A 13,485-nucleotide genomic window follows, 5' to 3' on the forward strand; every position below is an offset into this window, starting at 1 on the left:
CTTTTACTGGAACTGGCCAAGTTGCGCAGTGCAGCGGAAAAAAAAAGAGAACATTTTCCAAACGTGAAGGACAGGCCAAGACCCGCGGCTTTCTGGGCAAGCCCTTACATTCCTGATGTGAGACTATTCCTCTGGCTCAGGCAGTTACTGGCTGGAGCCGTTAGACAGCGCTACGAGGTAATAGGCCAAACTGTACAATGCAATCATATTACACACGATTACTTGGAATCGGGTTAGAAAGAGTGTCGAGTGATGAAGAGTGAGGTATGCGCATGATATCAACCAGCCGGCTGCCAGCTGGAAGCCTAATCCCCTCCTTTTGGTACCTCACCCGACTGGCGAGGGGCCTTGAGCGGAATTCGCTTCCACCGTTTTGATATGACTAAGGCAGAAATAGCCGGAAAAACCCTTCATCATTCTGATTGCTGTAATCAGAGTAGGTGGGAGGTGCTGGCTTTGAGGTGCAGCAGGTGGGGAATGTTGCTGGATTTAACCGCCCATTAAGGCGGCGACACCTGACCCGCTTTCCCTGTGCAGCGGAGCAGAGGTCAGGGTGAGGGTCCTGTGTGTGAGCCTGGCTGTCCTCTTATGTAACACCACGGTGCAGGCTCTACCAGACGGATCTCACAGAGGCCCTCTCACGATAGCCCAGCCAGTCTTCAGGACATGCAAGCACCATGATCTAGGCTCTGCCATTACAGCAACATGGCAGCATGTGGTGCACCTTGAGGGTTACATTTTTATTAATCGTGTCCCTATGTCATCCGCAGATTACCCCCCCTTTAAGCGCGTGTGCGCGTATGCAGCTGTGTGTGGGTGACCACGTTATTTCGGTTTGGTATGTAGGTCATGAGCTAATAGTTAACTGCATTGCGTGAGCGCAGGGCGTCTGAGATATCCACATTCAGCAGGTGCACAACTCAACCTGTCAACAAACCCAGAGACAAACTGTAATGAGCAGTTTCTCACTCCTTATTTTGGGTCTTCTTGAGTTCTCTAATGACAAGGTTTTAAAGTATGCAATTCAGACCCAGAGATATCCCTATACTCCCCCCCCCAACCCCAGACTGCACTGTGACCCTCCTCTAAGTAACAGAGGAAACTCAACACTGCGTAACTGTCCCTGCTTTATGAACATTTTATTTTGTCTTAATTTCTGTGCATTTTGTTAATTCATATAGTGTATGTCATGTATGCTGTAATGTGCTTTTAACCTCATTCTAAATCCTGCATGCTGTATATATATCCTTATACTGCAGGTTATTGAAAGTCTCTTGGAAGACGATCCCTTTGTAGGCTAAAAGATATCCTAATAAAAAAAAACTGACAAAGATGAGCTTTCTCATTGATTACAATATTTAGGGATCTGATCAACATGAGAGGGAAACTTTGCTGCTCTGGATATCTGGGCCTCTGATCCTGCTTTCTGATTGCAGAAGCAGATTGTTTTGCTTACCCCAGGAGGTGTTCCCCACTCTCGCTGCTGTCATTTGCAGCTCATCTCCCGATAAGCAAGCAGGGCCACCGCCCCCTGCTAAGGGGGGGGAGGCACCAGCTTCCACCTCCCCTCCCCTGTATGCCCAGAGTGGCAGGAGAGAGAGCTGGCCTGGCTGCTGAGCCAGGAGCTCTATTAATACTTTACCTGGAAGCGATGGAGCCTGCTCCAACACTGCTGCTCCCAGGTGCTGGATCACTGCCACAGCGCACTGTGCAGGCAGGGGCACCTGGGTGCACGCTGCCCTCCGTAGCTGAATGAACCCTGATACCTCAATGGAGAGGAATCCCTCCCCCCGTGCCCTGCCACAGTAGAGTTTGCTCGACCCGTCCTCATGTCAGCTCAATTCTAGCAGGGACATTGTTCCAAAATGTGTCGCTCTGAAGGCGTCAGACTGCAGATGGAGAAAAAAGCAGCACATGCGGGAGTGTAAACCGTCACAAAAAGACCGGGTCTTATGGGACCCAGCAGGAAAAAAGGGGGGGGGGGGGGGGGCGCTTATCAACAGTGTTTCTGAGAACACTGACGATGACAAGCTACTTTAAGCCAGAGGGCATGCATCACAGAGCTGTGGATGGTCTGTGGATCATGTTTTGATTTAATGTTAACTGCTATATTTGTTATTGTGTAAGGAATCCATTAAGATATTTTAGAGGAGTGATGGAGGTTATCACCATGGGGAAGAAGCTGCTTGGTTAGTTTTCAGTCATTATTCATTTTCTGCATTTACATGCATTCATTTTCTGCAGTTTGAGGTCAGAGTAAATGTCTTCATGTGTTCATCTGGACCTAAATACCCAACTGCAACCAAGCAGGTTTTTGGGTTCAAAACTAATGGGATGATACTTAGCAATTCCCAAACTTAACTTACATGTCAAGTGCATGTGCATATTGTAGTGTGTAGAGTGACGAAAGTGAAGGAAAAAAAAAAAAACAACCACTGAAGTTGCCTTCAGAATGGAGGTAGCCAAGATAAACAGTACCATTACAAAAAGAACAGACAATCCACTGCTACAGTGTAGAAGATACTCAGAGGCACACTGCAGATGAGAAAAGGTTGGGGCTGTACCGAATGCGGACATTTGCTGCATTTCAATTTGGTCCAGACAGGGACAGTGTTCTGTGTCTGGAAAAATTCAGTTTTCTATGTTGCTTATCTTACTAGCATAAGAGCGCTTTTAAGCACTCTGCATCTTCCGAATAATTAAAAAGTTCTTTGCAATTACTTTGCCATTTTGGGCAAAAATCTCCACTGTCCGACATGACCATACTTATACCTTGAGGAAAAAGCCAAAAACCTCAAGCATTATCTTTCTGAAAGTGCATGACCCTACTAAGCATCTCATGTTCTCAAGGATGACTTAATACAAACACTCGCTACCAAAAAACAGAAAGCATAACCCAGGAGCATCCGGTGGTTTCTGAAATTAGACTGTAGGAATCCAATGGCAAATCACCTGTTTTTCATAAAAGACTGACCTGGATTTGCATTGTTTTGTTGAATACATTGAAACCTGCTATGCTTTACAGCAGGCAGATTATTGCACAGCACCACACTAACTTCACACACATCCTCTACACTCATGGATTTCAGCTATGGGCATTTAAAAATAAAAAAAGAGACCTGAGGCTCAGATGTGTCTCCTATGACCATGTTACGTTTAACAGCATAGTTGACTGACGTGACTCTTAAACTGCTGAAGGTAGTGTTAAATTCCCCGGAACTGAGTGGTTCTGAGAAGCCAAGGACTTTTCAGCTGCAGTTCAAAACATGAAATGGAAAATCAAAGCGCCAGGATTGGCTTAACAGCCTGTAAGCTTTGTCCCTCGTAAATGCACACAAATCTTATTGTGCAGGGACAATGTCACCAAAGGAATATGTGGGGACCCTGTGATATGGATGCTTTAAGTTCAGTGCTAATATTCAGACCTGTACGTTTCTCACTATACGTTTGGTTGTTTTTGCCGGTATGCCACAACGCTCCCTCACAGAGGATCTGAGCTATTAAATCCCTAATAAGACACGTGGAAAATGTTCTCTGTCACCAGTGGTTGCCTCCTGTCATCGACTGTCAGTCTGCATACGTGGGAAGCAAACCGGTGATGGGGATAGCAGCCACATGTCACCCCAGGGTTGGTATTACCCACCCCCATGTCTGCCCCTTCAGAGCTGGGGGCAGGAAAAAAAAGGGAGGGAAGGGGGTAGGAGAAGGAAAACAATAGAATGTATCATAATACACCATGGGCATTTCCCTATTTATAGTCCTGGAGAGGGGGGAAAAAATTAGCTGTAATGGTGCCTGGGTCGGAATGATTGGCTTTGGGAGGCATTCTGAGGGAGAGGTAGGTCTAAATAAAGGAGATGTTCCTTTGAGGGGAGGGGGCATGACTCCAACAGGAAGCAGCGTGGGCAGCTGGTGGCCACTAGAGACTTGGAACCAGACAGCGTCACCGAGACCCGCCGCCCACACCAGCAACAACAACGGAGACCGCAGCCAAGATGATAGAAAAACAAGGCAGCGTGCCGCGCTGAGAAGCCCTGAGCTGCACTTCCCAAGCGACAATGACCAGTCAGAAATCATGACAAGCGTAGGCAGGTGAAGGAATTCAAGAGCTACACCACAATGGTCAGACATGTGAAGTGAACTGACGATTCCACAGAAAACCATGAAACTGACCAGCCCATTTTTAACTACATTATCACCATTGAGCTGACATTATGGAGTGACACTCACTGGCCACCCGGCACGCTAATCATTTCTCATTTCTCCGGGTGATTCTATAAGAAAACTGGGTCCTCTTGACCTTACAGGAAAAGAGCTTGCACCATCCCTATACTCACACTATGGGAAAGTCCCTGATCAGTTATAGGATAACAATGCACAGAGCAATAAAAACAGCGTCAGTAAAATAATAATAAAAAAAAGCTGGCATGGAAACAAAATCTATGTCCAATAGCACGAGGGAGGGAGGGAGGGGTTGTGCAGGCCGTGACCTGGCCTACTTTCCCCCTGCACTCTGCAACACGGCTGTCCTATTGCCCCCGGTGCTTGTGGTCTGTATACTCTCAAACTTCAGGACGGATGACTTTCGGCTCAGCCCCAGCACTGGATTACCTCAAATCAAACAAACAAACAGACCATGCTGTGAAAGAGGCTTGCGAAGTTTGCCCTGATTTTCATTAAACAACAAAAAGCCCTCTGTCCAGAAACAGGGGCAGCGGCCCAGCGTTGCGTAAGAGGGAGGGATGAGATGCGTCTGTTGATACGTTTCGAATTTCCCTGTGTGCCATACGTGATCCGCCAACAAAGAGCATTTGTTCTTGTAGAAACTCTGCAAAAAATTATACAACAGGCCTGCACAGTAAGGTTGTGCTACAGAGAAAGCCACTGGCTTTCATATCAAAGCAGCCCAAGAGGAACTGACACCACACAGGGCCAGTGATTGGGCCTTTCATTGCCATCAAAAAGGAAGAAAAAAAAAAAAAAGATTAAAACAAAACCCAAAAAAAACCTTCAAAATTTCCTGCCGATGACATTAAGTGTCTCCAATAGCCAAGGCCAAAACAAACTATACTGCAAGCTACAGCTTCAACAAAGACTCCAAAGGATTCAAAAAATGCAGTCATCAAGGGGTAACTCCAAACCGCATCATGACAGTTCCTTGAAGTCTTCCAGCTGGAACTGTCTGTGACTTCCCTATGTCAGTTACAATTATAAAAAAAACATAGTATGAGTGAAGTTTTGAACCATGTGGAGAGACTGAGAGGTAAAGTCCCTGTCTTCTTTGTGTACTAAAGTGAACACTAGCATGCTATGTAGTACACTTATCAATCATGGGCAGCCATCTGGTATGTTCATACCTTGATAGCATGGTTCAGTGTGTTTGGATGTCATACTAGATTGTTGAAAAAGGAAGACCAATCGACTGCACAGTATCCAGGAAGTGTTTCACGTTTCCTATCCAATTATCATTCAAGTGAATGCAGGGAGCTTTCAGTACAATTTAAAAAGGTAAAAGTGGTGGAAACTTTGAGTATGCCAGAGTATAGAAATGTAAGCAGGTAGACAGCAAACTGTATTCTTTGAATATTATTTTTATTTTCTATCTGTTTTAGGTATTAAACTAGCATTAACTATTGGATGTGCTGTTGTGCAAGTTAACTTGACAGTTGAGAACAAAATGCCAATGTTTAGGTAGCTATACCACAGAAGTTCATTCACAACTGATGCATAGTGCATACTTGCATATTTATTAATGCATGCAAAATAATTCAGAAGAGAGAATGTACCATGCAGCATGCTAGCATACGTGAGTGTAAGCTGGGCAACAGCAATAGAACATCCATATTTGCCAGACAGGAAAACGACATCACGAGCTGAAAAAAGGTGCACAGCGGTGGATGGCTACATGGTGGAACAAGGACTCGGGCTGCTGTGAGTTGATTCATAGTTTGCTATAGAGGCTGACACGTAATGATCAGATATAGCCCACTGTTGTCAGTCACCTTAAGGGGGTTTTTCCCACCGTTAGCGTGGAAATCAGGTGGGATCCTTGACGTTCCGGGTATGTGCGGTTTTCGCACATCTTTTCCATCAGGCCAAACAGAAACCATGTGACCTGGAACTGCACTGCCATTTCCTTCCCAACACATTCCCTCTTCTTCTCCATCTCTTATATCAACCCCTCTTTACTGAAGACGCTGACAGTCGCAGAGGAATCGCAGACGGACCTGGCCTATTTGCTCGGTTTCGCTCCAGATCTAGCCCACGCAGGCAGACATTCGGAGAGGACACCAGCCAAGACGCTGTCACATAGACTTAAGAAAGGCTCTATAGCAGTTATGAACCCTGTTCTGTCACGTATCTTTTGCAGTGCACTCTTATATGAAAGAGTTCGGAGAGGGAGTTCCTATTTCCCTGTAGGACGGCAGCGGGGTTCCCTGCACCGCCCTATTTCCAGCGGCAAACCTGACCCAGTTCGGTTTGGAATGTTTTGGAGCCTGATACACTCTGTATTGTTCATTCAAACAGCACGAACAGCCCTTATGTAACCAAGTCACGTGAGTGTCTTTGTATGTGGCCGTGGGAAGCGGAGGCATTAGCAGGTAGACTGGCAATGCAAATATAATCTGATTATGCAAGATGGCTCATTGTGCAAGAGCGTGCGTGCACGCACACGCACAGACACACACACACAGATACACACACACAGACAGACACACACTCTATGCAGTCTGCCCTAGAATCAACTGCCCCTCCCTCCTCCATTTTTCCTTTCTTTTCTTCTTTTAGGCTTCGCTCAGAGGTTAGAGTAGTGTGCCGTTTCCACAGCAACCCCAGGCTGGCTTGGCGTTGTGTGGGGACAGCAGGCACGTCATCCCACATGGAGGCCAGACCTCTGTCTTGGAAGATGACGAATGAGAGATCCACCCTGCTTCCTGACGCCAACACCCGCTGAGGCGGTGCAGCTACTGGGGAGCAAGTGGAGTGCTGACCCAGGGCACACCGGGAGGGTGAAAAACACCAATTTCTCAATTTCTAATCTGCCTTCTGCTCCATTACCCACAACGCCCACCTATACAGCTCTGCTTTGAGGGGGCACATGTGGTTTCTTGATAATCCCACGAGCCCCAACAAGAGCTCACGGAAGACAAAAATGCAGCAGCGCAACCTTGGCTGCATGACCTTGCGGCCTGATCACAGCAGTGTCGTCTCTTTCCCAGACAGCTCCCCCCCCGTCCCTCCCTCTCCCCGCCTTTCAGCTGGGCTTTAAGGACACTGGGGGCGAGAAGCACGCCCTGGCTCAGTATCTCAGGGTATCAACATGCCAACACTCTCTGACCATAAACAAAGGAGAAGCTAAGCCAATGGGAGTACGTCTTGTAGCTTCATCATTTTGCTGCCAAAACAAAAAAGCATGTGTGTGTGTGTGTGTGTGTGTGTGTGTGTGTGTGTGTGTGTGTGTGTGTGTGTGTGTGTCAGAGAGCGCTGGGTGCTGCAGAGATTCCATGAAAACCACAGAGGGGAAGCACTCACTACGTGAGAAATTACGCATCGCAGTTCTGTGGAAGCCCAGCGCTTACCCACACACACCGCCAGTGACGCGCTTCAAAAAGAAAGCCAGACCAGAGCGAACGTGCGCCCGCAAACCTTAGAACAGGAGAGTGTAACAGCCTGCTGTGCCCCCCCCCCCCTCCCTCCCCAAAAAACGCTGACAAAAAACTGTCAAAAAACACCAACATTAAAATAATGAAATACGAAACATGCATTTCTCTGGGTATTCCCACAAACGACTGAAAGAAGAATGAAAAAAAAAACAAAACTGACATAGAAATGTGATCATTTGATCGGACATTCAGGGTTTGCTGTCTTTTAGATAGTGACGCCTTGGCTTGATAAGGCTGACCTGTAACACACCTTCAAGTCACTTGTGGGGTTTTTTGTGACAGGGAACCAGGAAGAAATGCAATGCCCAGCCCACACCAGCCTACAGAAATGTGTCACCTCTTTGAGACGTCCCCGAGGTACCTTTACCGCCCCTACCCCTTACCCTGGCACTCGGCAGATTAGACTCACCTGTATGGTGGTGTTTCCACCTTCAAGCAGTGCGTTGGCCAGCAAAATGCTCTCGTGGAAGACGCGGTCACTGGTGGTGTTCATGATGAGGTCAATGACCAAGTCCGACGCACCCTCCTTGTCCAGATGACACTGCACCTCTGCCAGGCTCATCTCCCCCCGACTCAGGGCCCCCGACCCCCCTCCACCACCTGCAACACCACAGTTAGTGAAGCCATGCCCAGAGTAGTGTCAGTCCCTTAACTGGAAACCAATACATCTGTGATGGGCCTACTGACACTACACATGATGCCACCGCTCAATACAATGGGGATACCATCTGCATGCCGTATTCTGATACATTTCACACCGTAATACCATTCCATATTGCATCCATTTTCACCTTCTGAAAACAAATTAGCAAAGCATTAATGCATATGTGATGCATGTCCATTCTTCTTTCTTTAACAATAATTAATGAGTGAATTTCAACTTCATTGTTTTAAGACTCAATCGTGTTCAGCGCAATCAGTTTCTTTTCCCTGTGTCCTGTCCAAAGGGGCCTCGTTGCCATGAGAGCCAGTGCCACGACGCAGGGATTGTTTCCCACTCTGCAGCACAGGTGCACTCGGCGATTCTCTGAGGAAGCAGGCTCTCGTCGCCTGGCAACAGCGGGGCCTTCATCGAATGTGTGGAGAGACTTCCTGTTATTGGAGATGCTGCCAAAGTCACGACATTCACGGGTGAAAGGGGAAGGATGGTGCACAGGAGAAATGAGTGCCTCCTTTTATACACCAGGTGCTGAAAAAACGAACATCGCTTCACCATCTTCGCTGGGTACTTGCTAATACTATATGTGCACGTTGCACTAATGGAAATGTTTAGTAGTGCATCAGCTATTAACCCCATAATGCCCAGTTAAGTAACACAACTACACAAACACTATTTAAAAAAACAGTCTTTACAAACAATGTGAGCCAAGAGATTCAGTTGTTCTTCAGTTACTCTTGGTTTAATATAATACGAACACATTTTTTTTCAACTGGACACAAGAGGCCTTTTTTTTCAGAATACACCGCATCATGATTTTTCTGATCCAGTCCTATGATGACAGCGTGAAGCCACTCCTCTGAGAGTCAGAATAATAGGTAGTAGTCAGTTTCAGAGGTCAGCAAGGGGTCAGGTACAAGGCATGAGCAATGCTGTTCACTTCCTCTTCGGTTTGTTTGTGTGACCTTTCATTTGAATTTCTTCCATCAAACCGCAGAGCTTCTGGTGTGAGAACCGCAGAGTTGTTGTCTTTCGCAATTTCATCTGAAGTTTCGTTCCGTTTAATTGGCACCTACAGTTGCCAGTTCGTTTGTGCTCGCACTTAGATATTGCATCCAGATGAATGTAATCTCATCACTGATCGAGCCACATGATATATTTACTGTATTTCCTTGTCAAAATGTACTAGCAATGCATTGGTTTCATAAATATCCACCCTGTAATTAACAGATGTAAGCTCTATTCACAGTGAAGCAAAGGCTGCCGTTTTGTCTACTATGCACAATGTCAGCCCCCTTCTCTAATATAAAAAGGGTCCGCCGGTAATGTGCCCACCCTTCCTGCCACCTCCAAGGTGGTTTATTACCTGCTCCAGGTCAAATCATAAGGATTTCTGGACCTGGCCATATAAACCGGTGCTGTAAGCTAAATAATGCACGCCACGAGCTAAACAGGTTTATCCCTCTCACGCACATATTTTCAAATAATTAGATCAAAAATGAAATGCTAATCTCTTGAATTTCTGGAGCCAAACAATGGCCTAAGTGGATTTCTTTCTTGTGTGGTCAATTAATCTAATAAATCCATCTGTTTACAACGTTCAACACTGCCTCAGAGACATGGCTAGAAAAGCTTTGTATTAATGTAGCAAACTTTTTCAAAAGAGAATCGACAGCAATCAACAAGCCATTAAACATGTCCATAATGGTCTAAAGGAAGCAATGAAGGAACAAAAAAGATATTCAGGTTTTTAAATTTAAACTACCTTCCTGTGTGTGTTACAGGCTGCTTAGCCCTTTTGCACTGGGAACGGCACAGCTAGTTTTTGGAGGGAAAAGCAATTTGCTTGCAAATCTTTGATGGTGTTTGATCTGTGAGGGGCTAGAAACACACGTGCCGCTCAGCGTCTCACCTGTTTGGGTCTTGCCAGGCCCACCTGCACTGACAGGGCCATTGCTGAAACTCGTCAGGCTGTCCCTCCTCCCTCCGGGCCGGAAGTTGCCATAGTAACGGTTCACCAGAATCTGCCTCAGCGCCTCACCCTTCAGAAGGCAGGACAAGGAGACCACTGTCAGAATGTCCTCCCCTGAAGGAGTTCTCTGCAGCCAGACACACACCCACACACACAGGCACACATGCGCACTTTAAACACAAACAAATCTGCACATGACCCTTTCAGGATTTGATTTTCTTTAGAAACCATCACAACTTTAAGGAGCAGACTTAAGACATGATGATGGGCTTAACACCTCAGTGTGAACACTCTTACCCCTTGGTGAGACAGACTGGATTGTGCATGGGGTTTTAGTGCCTAAACCATTGCTGTGTTTGTTCATGTCGCCCTTATAAAATAAGGCAGGGCGATTAGGGGGCAGACTGCGTAAACGATGAGTCACACCATTAAGGGGGGGGGGGGGGCTGCACGACTCTGCAGTCATGGCAACGGGAGTGCGCTGACAGAGATAGGCGGGAGGGCTACCTGCTTAGAGACAGGATGAGGAGGAGGGATATCGGAGAGGTCAGGTGGGATCTGGGAGGTGTAGGTGGGCGGGAGGTGCTGTCTGGCACTGTCAATATGCTCGTTTTCCCGAGGGGGCCATTACTGCTGGCATTGTGTGCAGTCTGAATGATGTCCAAAACATGACACCCCCATGTAGCAAGTAAGACTAAATATTTTGAATTAAAAGCATGCAACACATATGATGTCACTGAATACAGTTCATCACTGCAGCTAGAAAAATACATCCGATTATGAGCCACACATATATTGTGCCTGGTTTCCAGTACACATAGATTGAAAGAGTATACCGCAGTATGTGCCTCTCACACGGTATGAAAAGAGTTTACCTAACATAAGACAGTGACTGAAACACCGATGCTACACTGCATTGGGGGGAGCTTCTACCCTATGTAACAGACCTGTGTGACAGACCTTCTACCTTGTAACAGACAGAGCAGCCAAAACTACAGCTTACACATTAGCACAAATTAGTCAGCTAACTTACATACATTTGTACATTTGTCCTTGAATCGGTTTTAATTGTAATTTGTAGAGAATAAGTGAGTAACGTAATCTGTTATGCTAACCTGATGCTAAGATATTTTAGAAAAATGGAGAAAAAAGGAGCTAGTGTCACTCACAGTTTGCAGACATTAACCTGAACACTAATGAACACATCTGACAGACACAGAATGCAAAATTAAAAGGAGTGAAGGTCCAGATTACACTGACAGGGGTGACAGCAGGATAGTATGATAATCACACTTCCACATGGAGCCCGCTGAAGCTGGGAATTAGTCTCCATGTCAGGCACAAATGCGGACTTTCTGAGAGAAATAATGGCGACATTCTCCGGGCTCCGGGGCTCGCTTATTGATTCGCTGCACGCGCTCCCTGTCCCCGATGGCGTCTTTGTCAGAGAGGAGAGGACTCTGGGCTCACCACCAGCTCTTACATAAAGCCCGGAGCCTTCCCTGTCAGTCAAGTCACCCCTTTGTTCCTCAACAATGCGGTGGCATTCTGCTGCGTGCATCTCTTTAGAGTGTCGAATCAGTGAGGGTCTTAAATCAGAGAAGAGGGCGTGGTCCTAATTACTAAGAAGTTAGAAGCACCAATCACTTTCATGAAATAAATTAATCTTACATCAGGAGATCATACAGGTATCACATTACCCACAAGGCCATGCAGTTCAGTTGGAATCATCCTTATCCCTACCTCTTAGATTCTATAGGATTTTTTTGATTTTCAGATTCCAGGGACACTGCAGCCAGCTGAATTGGCAGACCTGGCAGGTACGTGTTAGTTAGGGTTAGGGTTGGGATAGGGGTCCCAGGGGTGGGGCTTTTATGTGGTTGGGGGGGATAGAGATGAGTGCCATGGCTGGAGTGAGGGCAGGTCATGTCAGCCATCAGGAAACAGGAACAGGCAGTGAGAGTGTGTGTGCACCTACCCTCTTCTGATCCTCCAGCTGCTTCTGAGGCGGGTTTTGATCGTGCTCCTGACAGCGAAGGTGAGTTAGCACAAAGCACGGAAGCCAGCGGAAAGTCACCAAAGGACAGGGAAAAGAACAAAAAGGGGTTAATATCATGCAGACCAGTTTCTTCTCTGACATGCAAGAAACTGGGTCAGACTATGTCATGCAGTGGGACTATGGGAGAAACAGGGTTGGTGGATACAATCATGCAGGGTGAAGCCAACAATCAGTCTGGATTACTGACAAAAAAAAAAATCAAGGAGGGTAGAGGAAAATTCAAGCTTAATTCTGCATTCAGAAATGTGTGCAATATCCACACTGTTTTCACTGTTTCGAACATGCATTTTTTCCACAGGGCCCCCTCCTTACATATTTCATGAGGAGTAACCCTAAACCTGTGAACTACTTTGAGGGACGACTGTGACGACTACGACTGGGCTCGAATGAAACCATGTTAATTACATAAGCACACGGCATAACTGCCAAGAGGGGAAACACAAGACCAGGGGGGAAAAAAAAGAGGGTTTGATCCACGTTACATAATAAAGCTGAAAAAAAAAAAATTCAGGCCAGTGCACTACTGACACAATGCAAGATAAAGTTCCCATCTGCTGCGGTGAAAAGGAACAAGAACCTGCTCCTTCCAAATCTGCGATATTGAGGTCAAACCGCTGGATTTGGGGCAGAAGAGGTGATTTGGGGGAGTGGGGGCGGGGCAGAGGGCTGGAGAAAACGCAACTCTTAAGATCAGGATGGATGATTGACAAAAAAGAATGGGGACAGAGGCTGAGGCTTTGCAAGAAGAGATTTGGGGCAGGCTGCCCTCTCTCTCTCCTAGGTATCCGTTATGCATAATTGGAACAGTTCTGTAACTGTGGATTAGACTACGATATACAGCAGGCGTCTTTGATATACGATACGCTGTGCCTACATCCTCACAGGAAGAATGAGAGCTGAACACCATTAAGGACTTCTGGTTCAACAGGAGCAATATGTAAGGAGGTAAAAAGTGGCTCTCTCTCCACACCTGTACGTAACTATCTGACGCAGGGACTATAAAATACAGGCCCTGTCCTGAACAAACTACCACCCTCTGAAATGGACATGGCTCGTAAAGGGAGCTAGGGTGCGGCCCTCTTCCCCAGCTTGCGTTCTTGTTAGCGCCGCCTGCACGGCCATGTGGCAACAA

The 13,485-nt window shown here is 46.6% G+C and overlaps 1 protein-coding gene across 2 annotated transcripts in view; it reads right to left on the bottom strand.

Annotated features, from left to right (window-relative positions):
* LOC118780774 (inositol 1,4,5-trisphosphate receptor type 1) overlaps positions 1–13,485 on the bottom strand; it is a 120,547-nt gene that overhangs the window by 40,482 nt on the left and 66,580 nt on the right. The window contains exons 40-42 of one of the 2 annotated variants that reach the window (XM_036533456.1): positions 12,273–12,320; positions 10,235–10,364; positions 8,074–8,264 (exon numbers count right to left, since the gene is read on the bottom strand). In XM_036533456.1, the coding sequence (XP_036389349.1) occupies positions 8,074–8,264; positions 10,235–10,364; positions 12,273–12,320 (369 nt within the window). The remainder of the gene's footprint in view (positions 1–8,073; positions 8,265–10,234; positions 10,365–12,272; positions 12,321–13,485) is intronic. The other variant, XM_036533457.1, reaches the window with a different exon arrangement.

The sequence above is a fragment of the Megalops cyprinoides genome, chromosome 7, assembly GCF_013368585.1.
Source record: "Megalops cyprinoides isolate fMegCyp1 chromosome 7, fMegCyp1.pri, whole genome shotgun sequence".
Lineage (NCBI taxonomy): Eukaryota > Metazoa > Chordata > Actinopteri > Elopiformes > Megalopidae > Megalops > Megalops cyprinoides.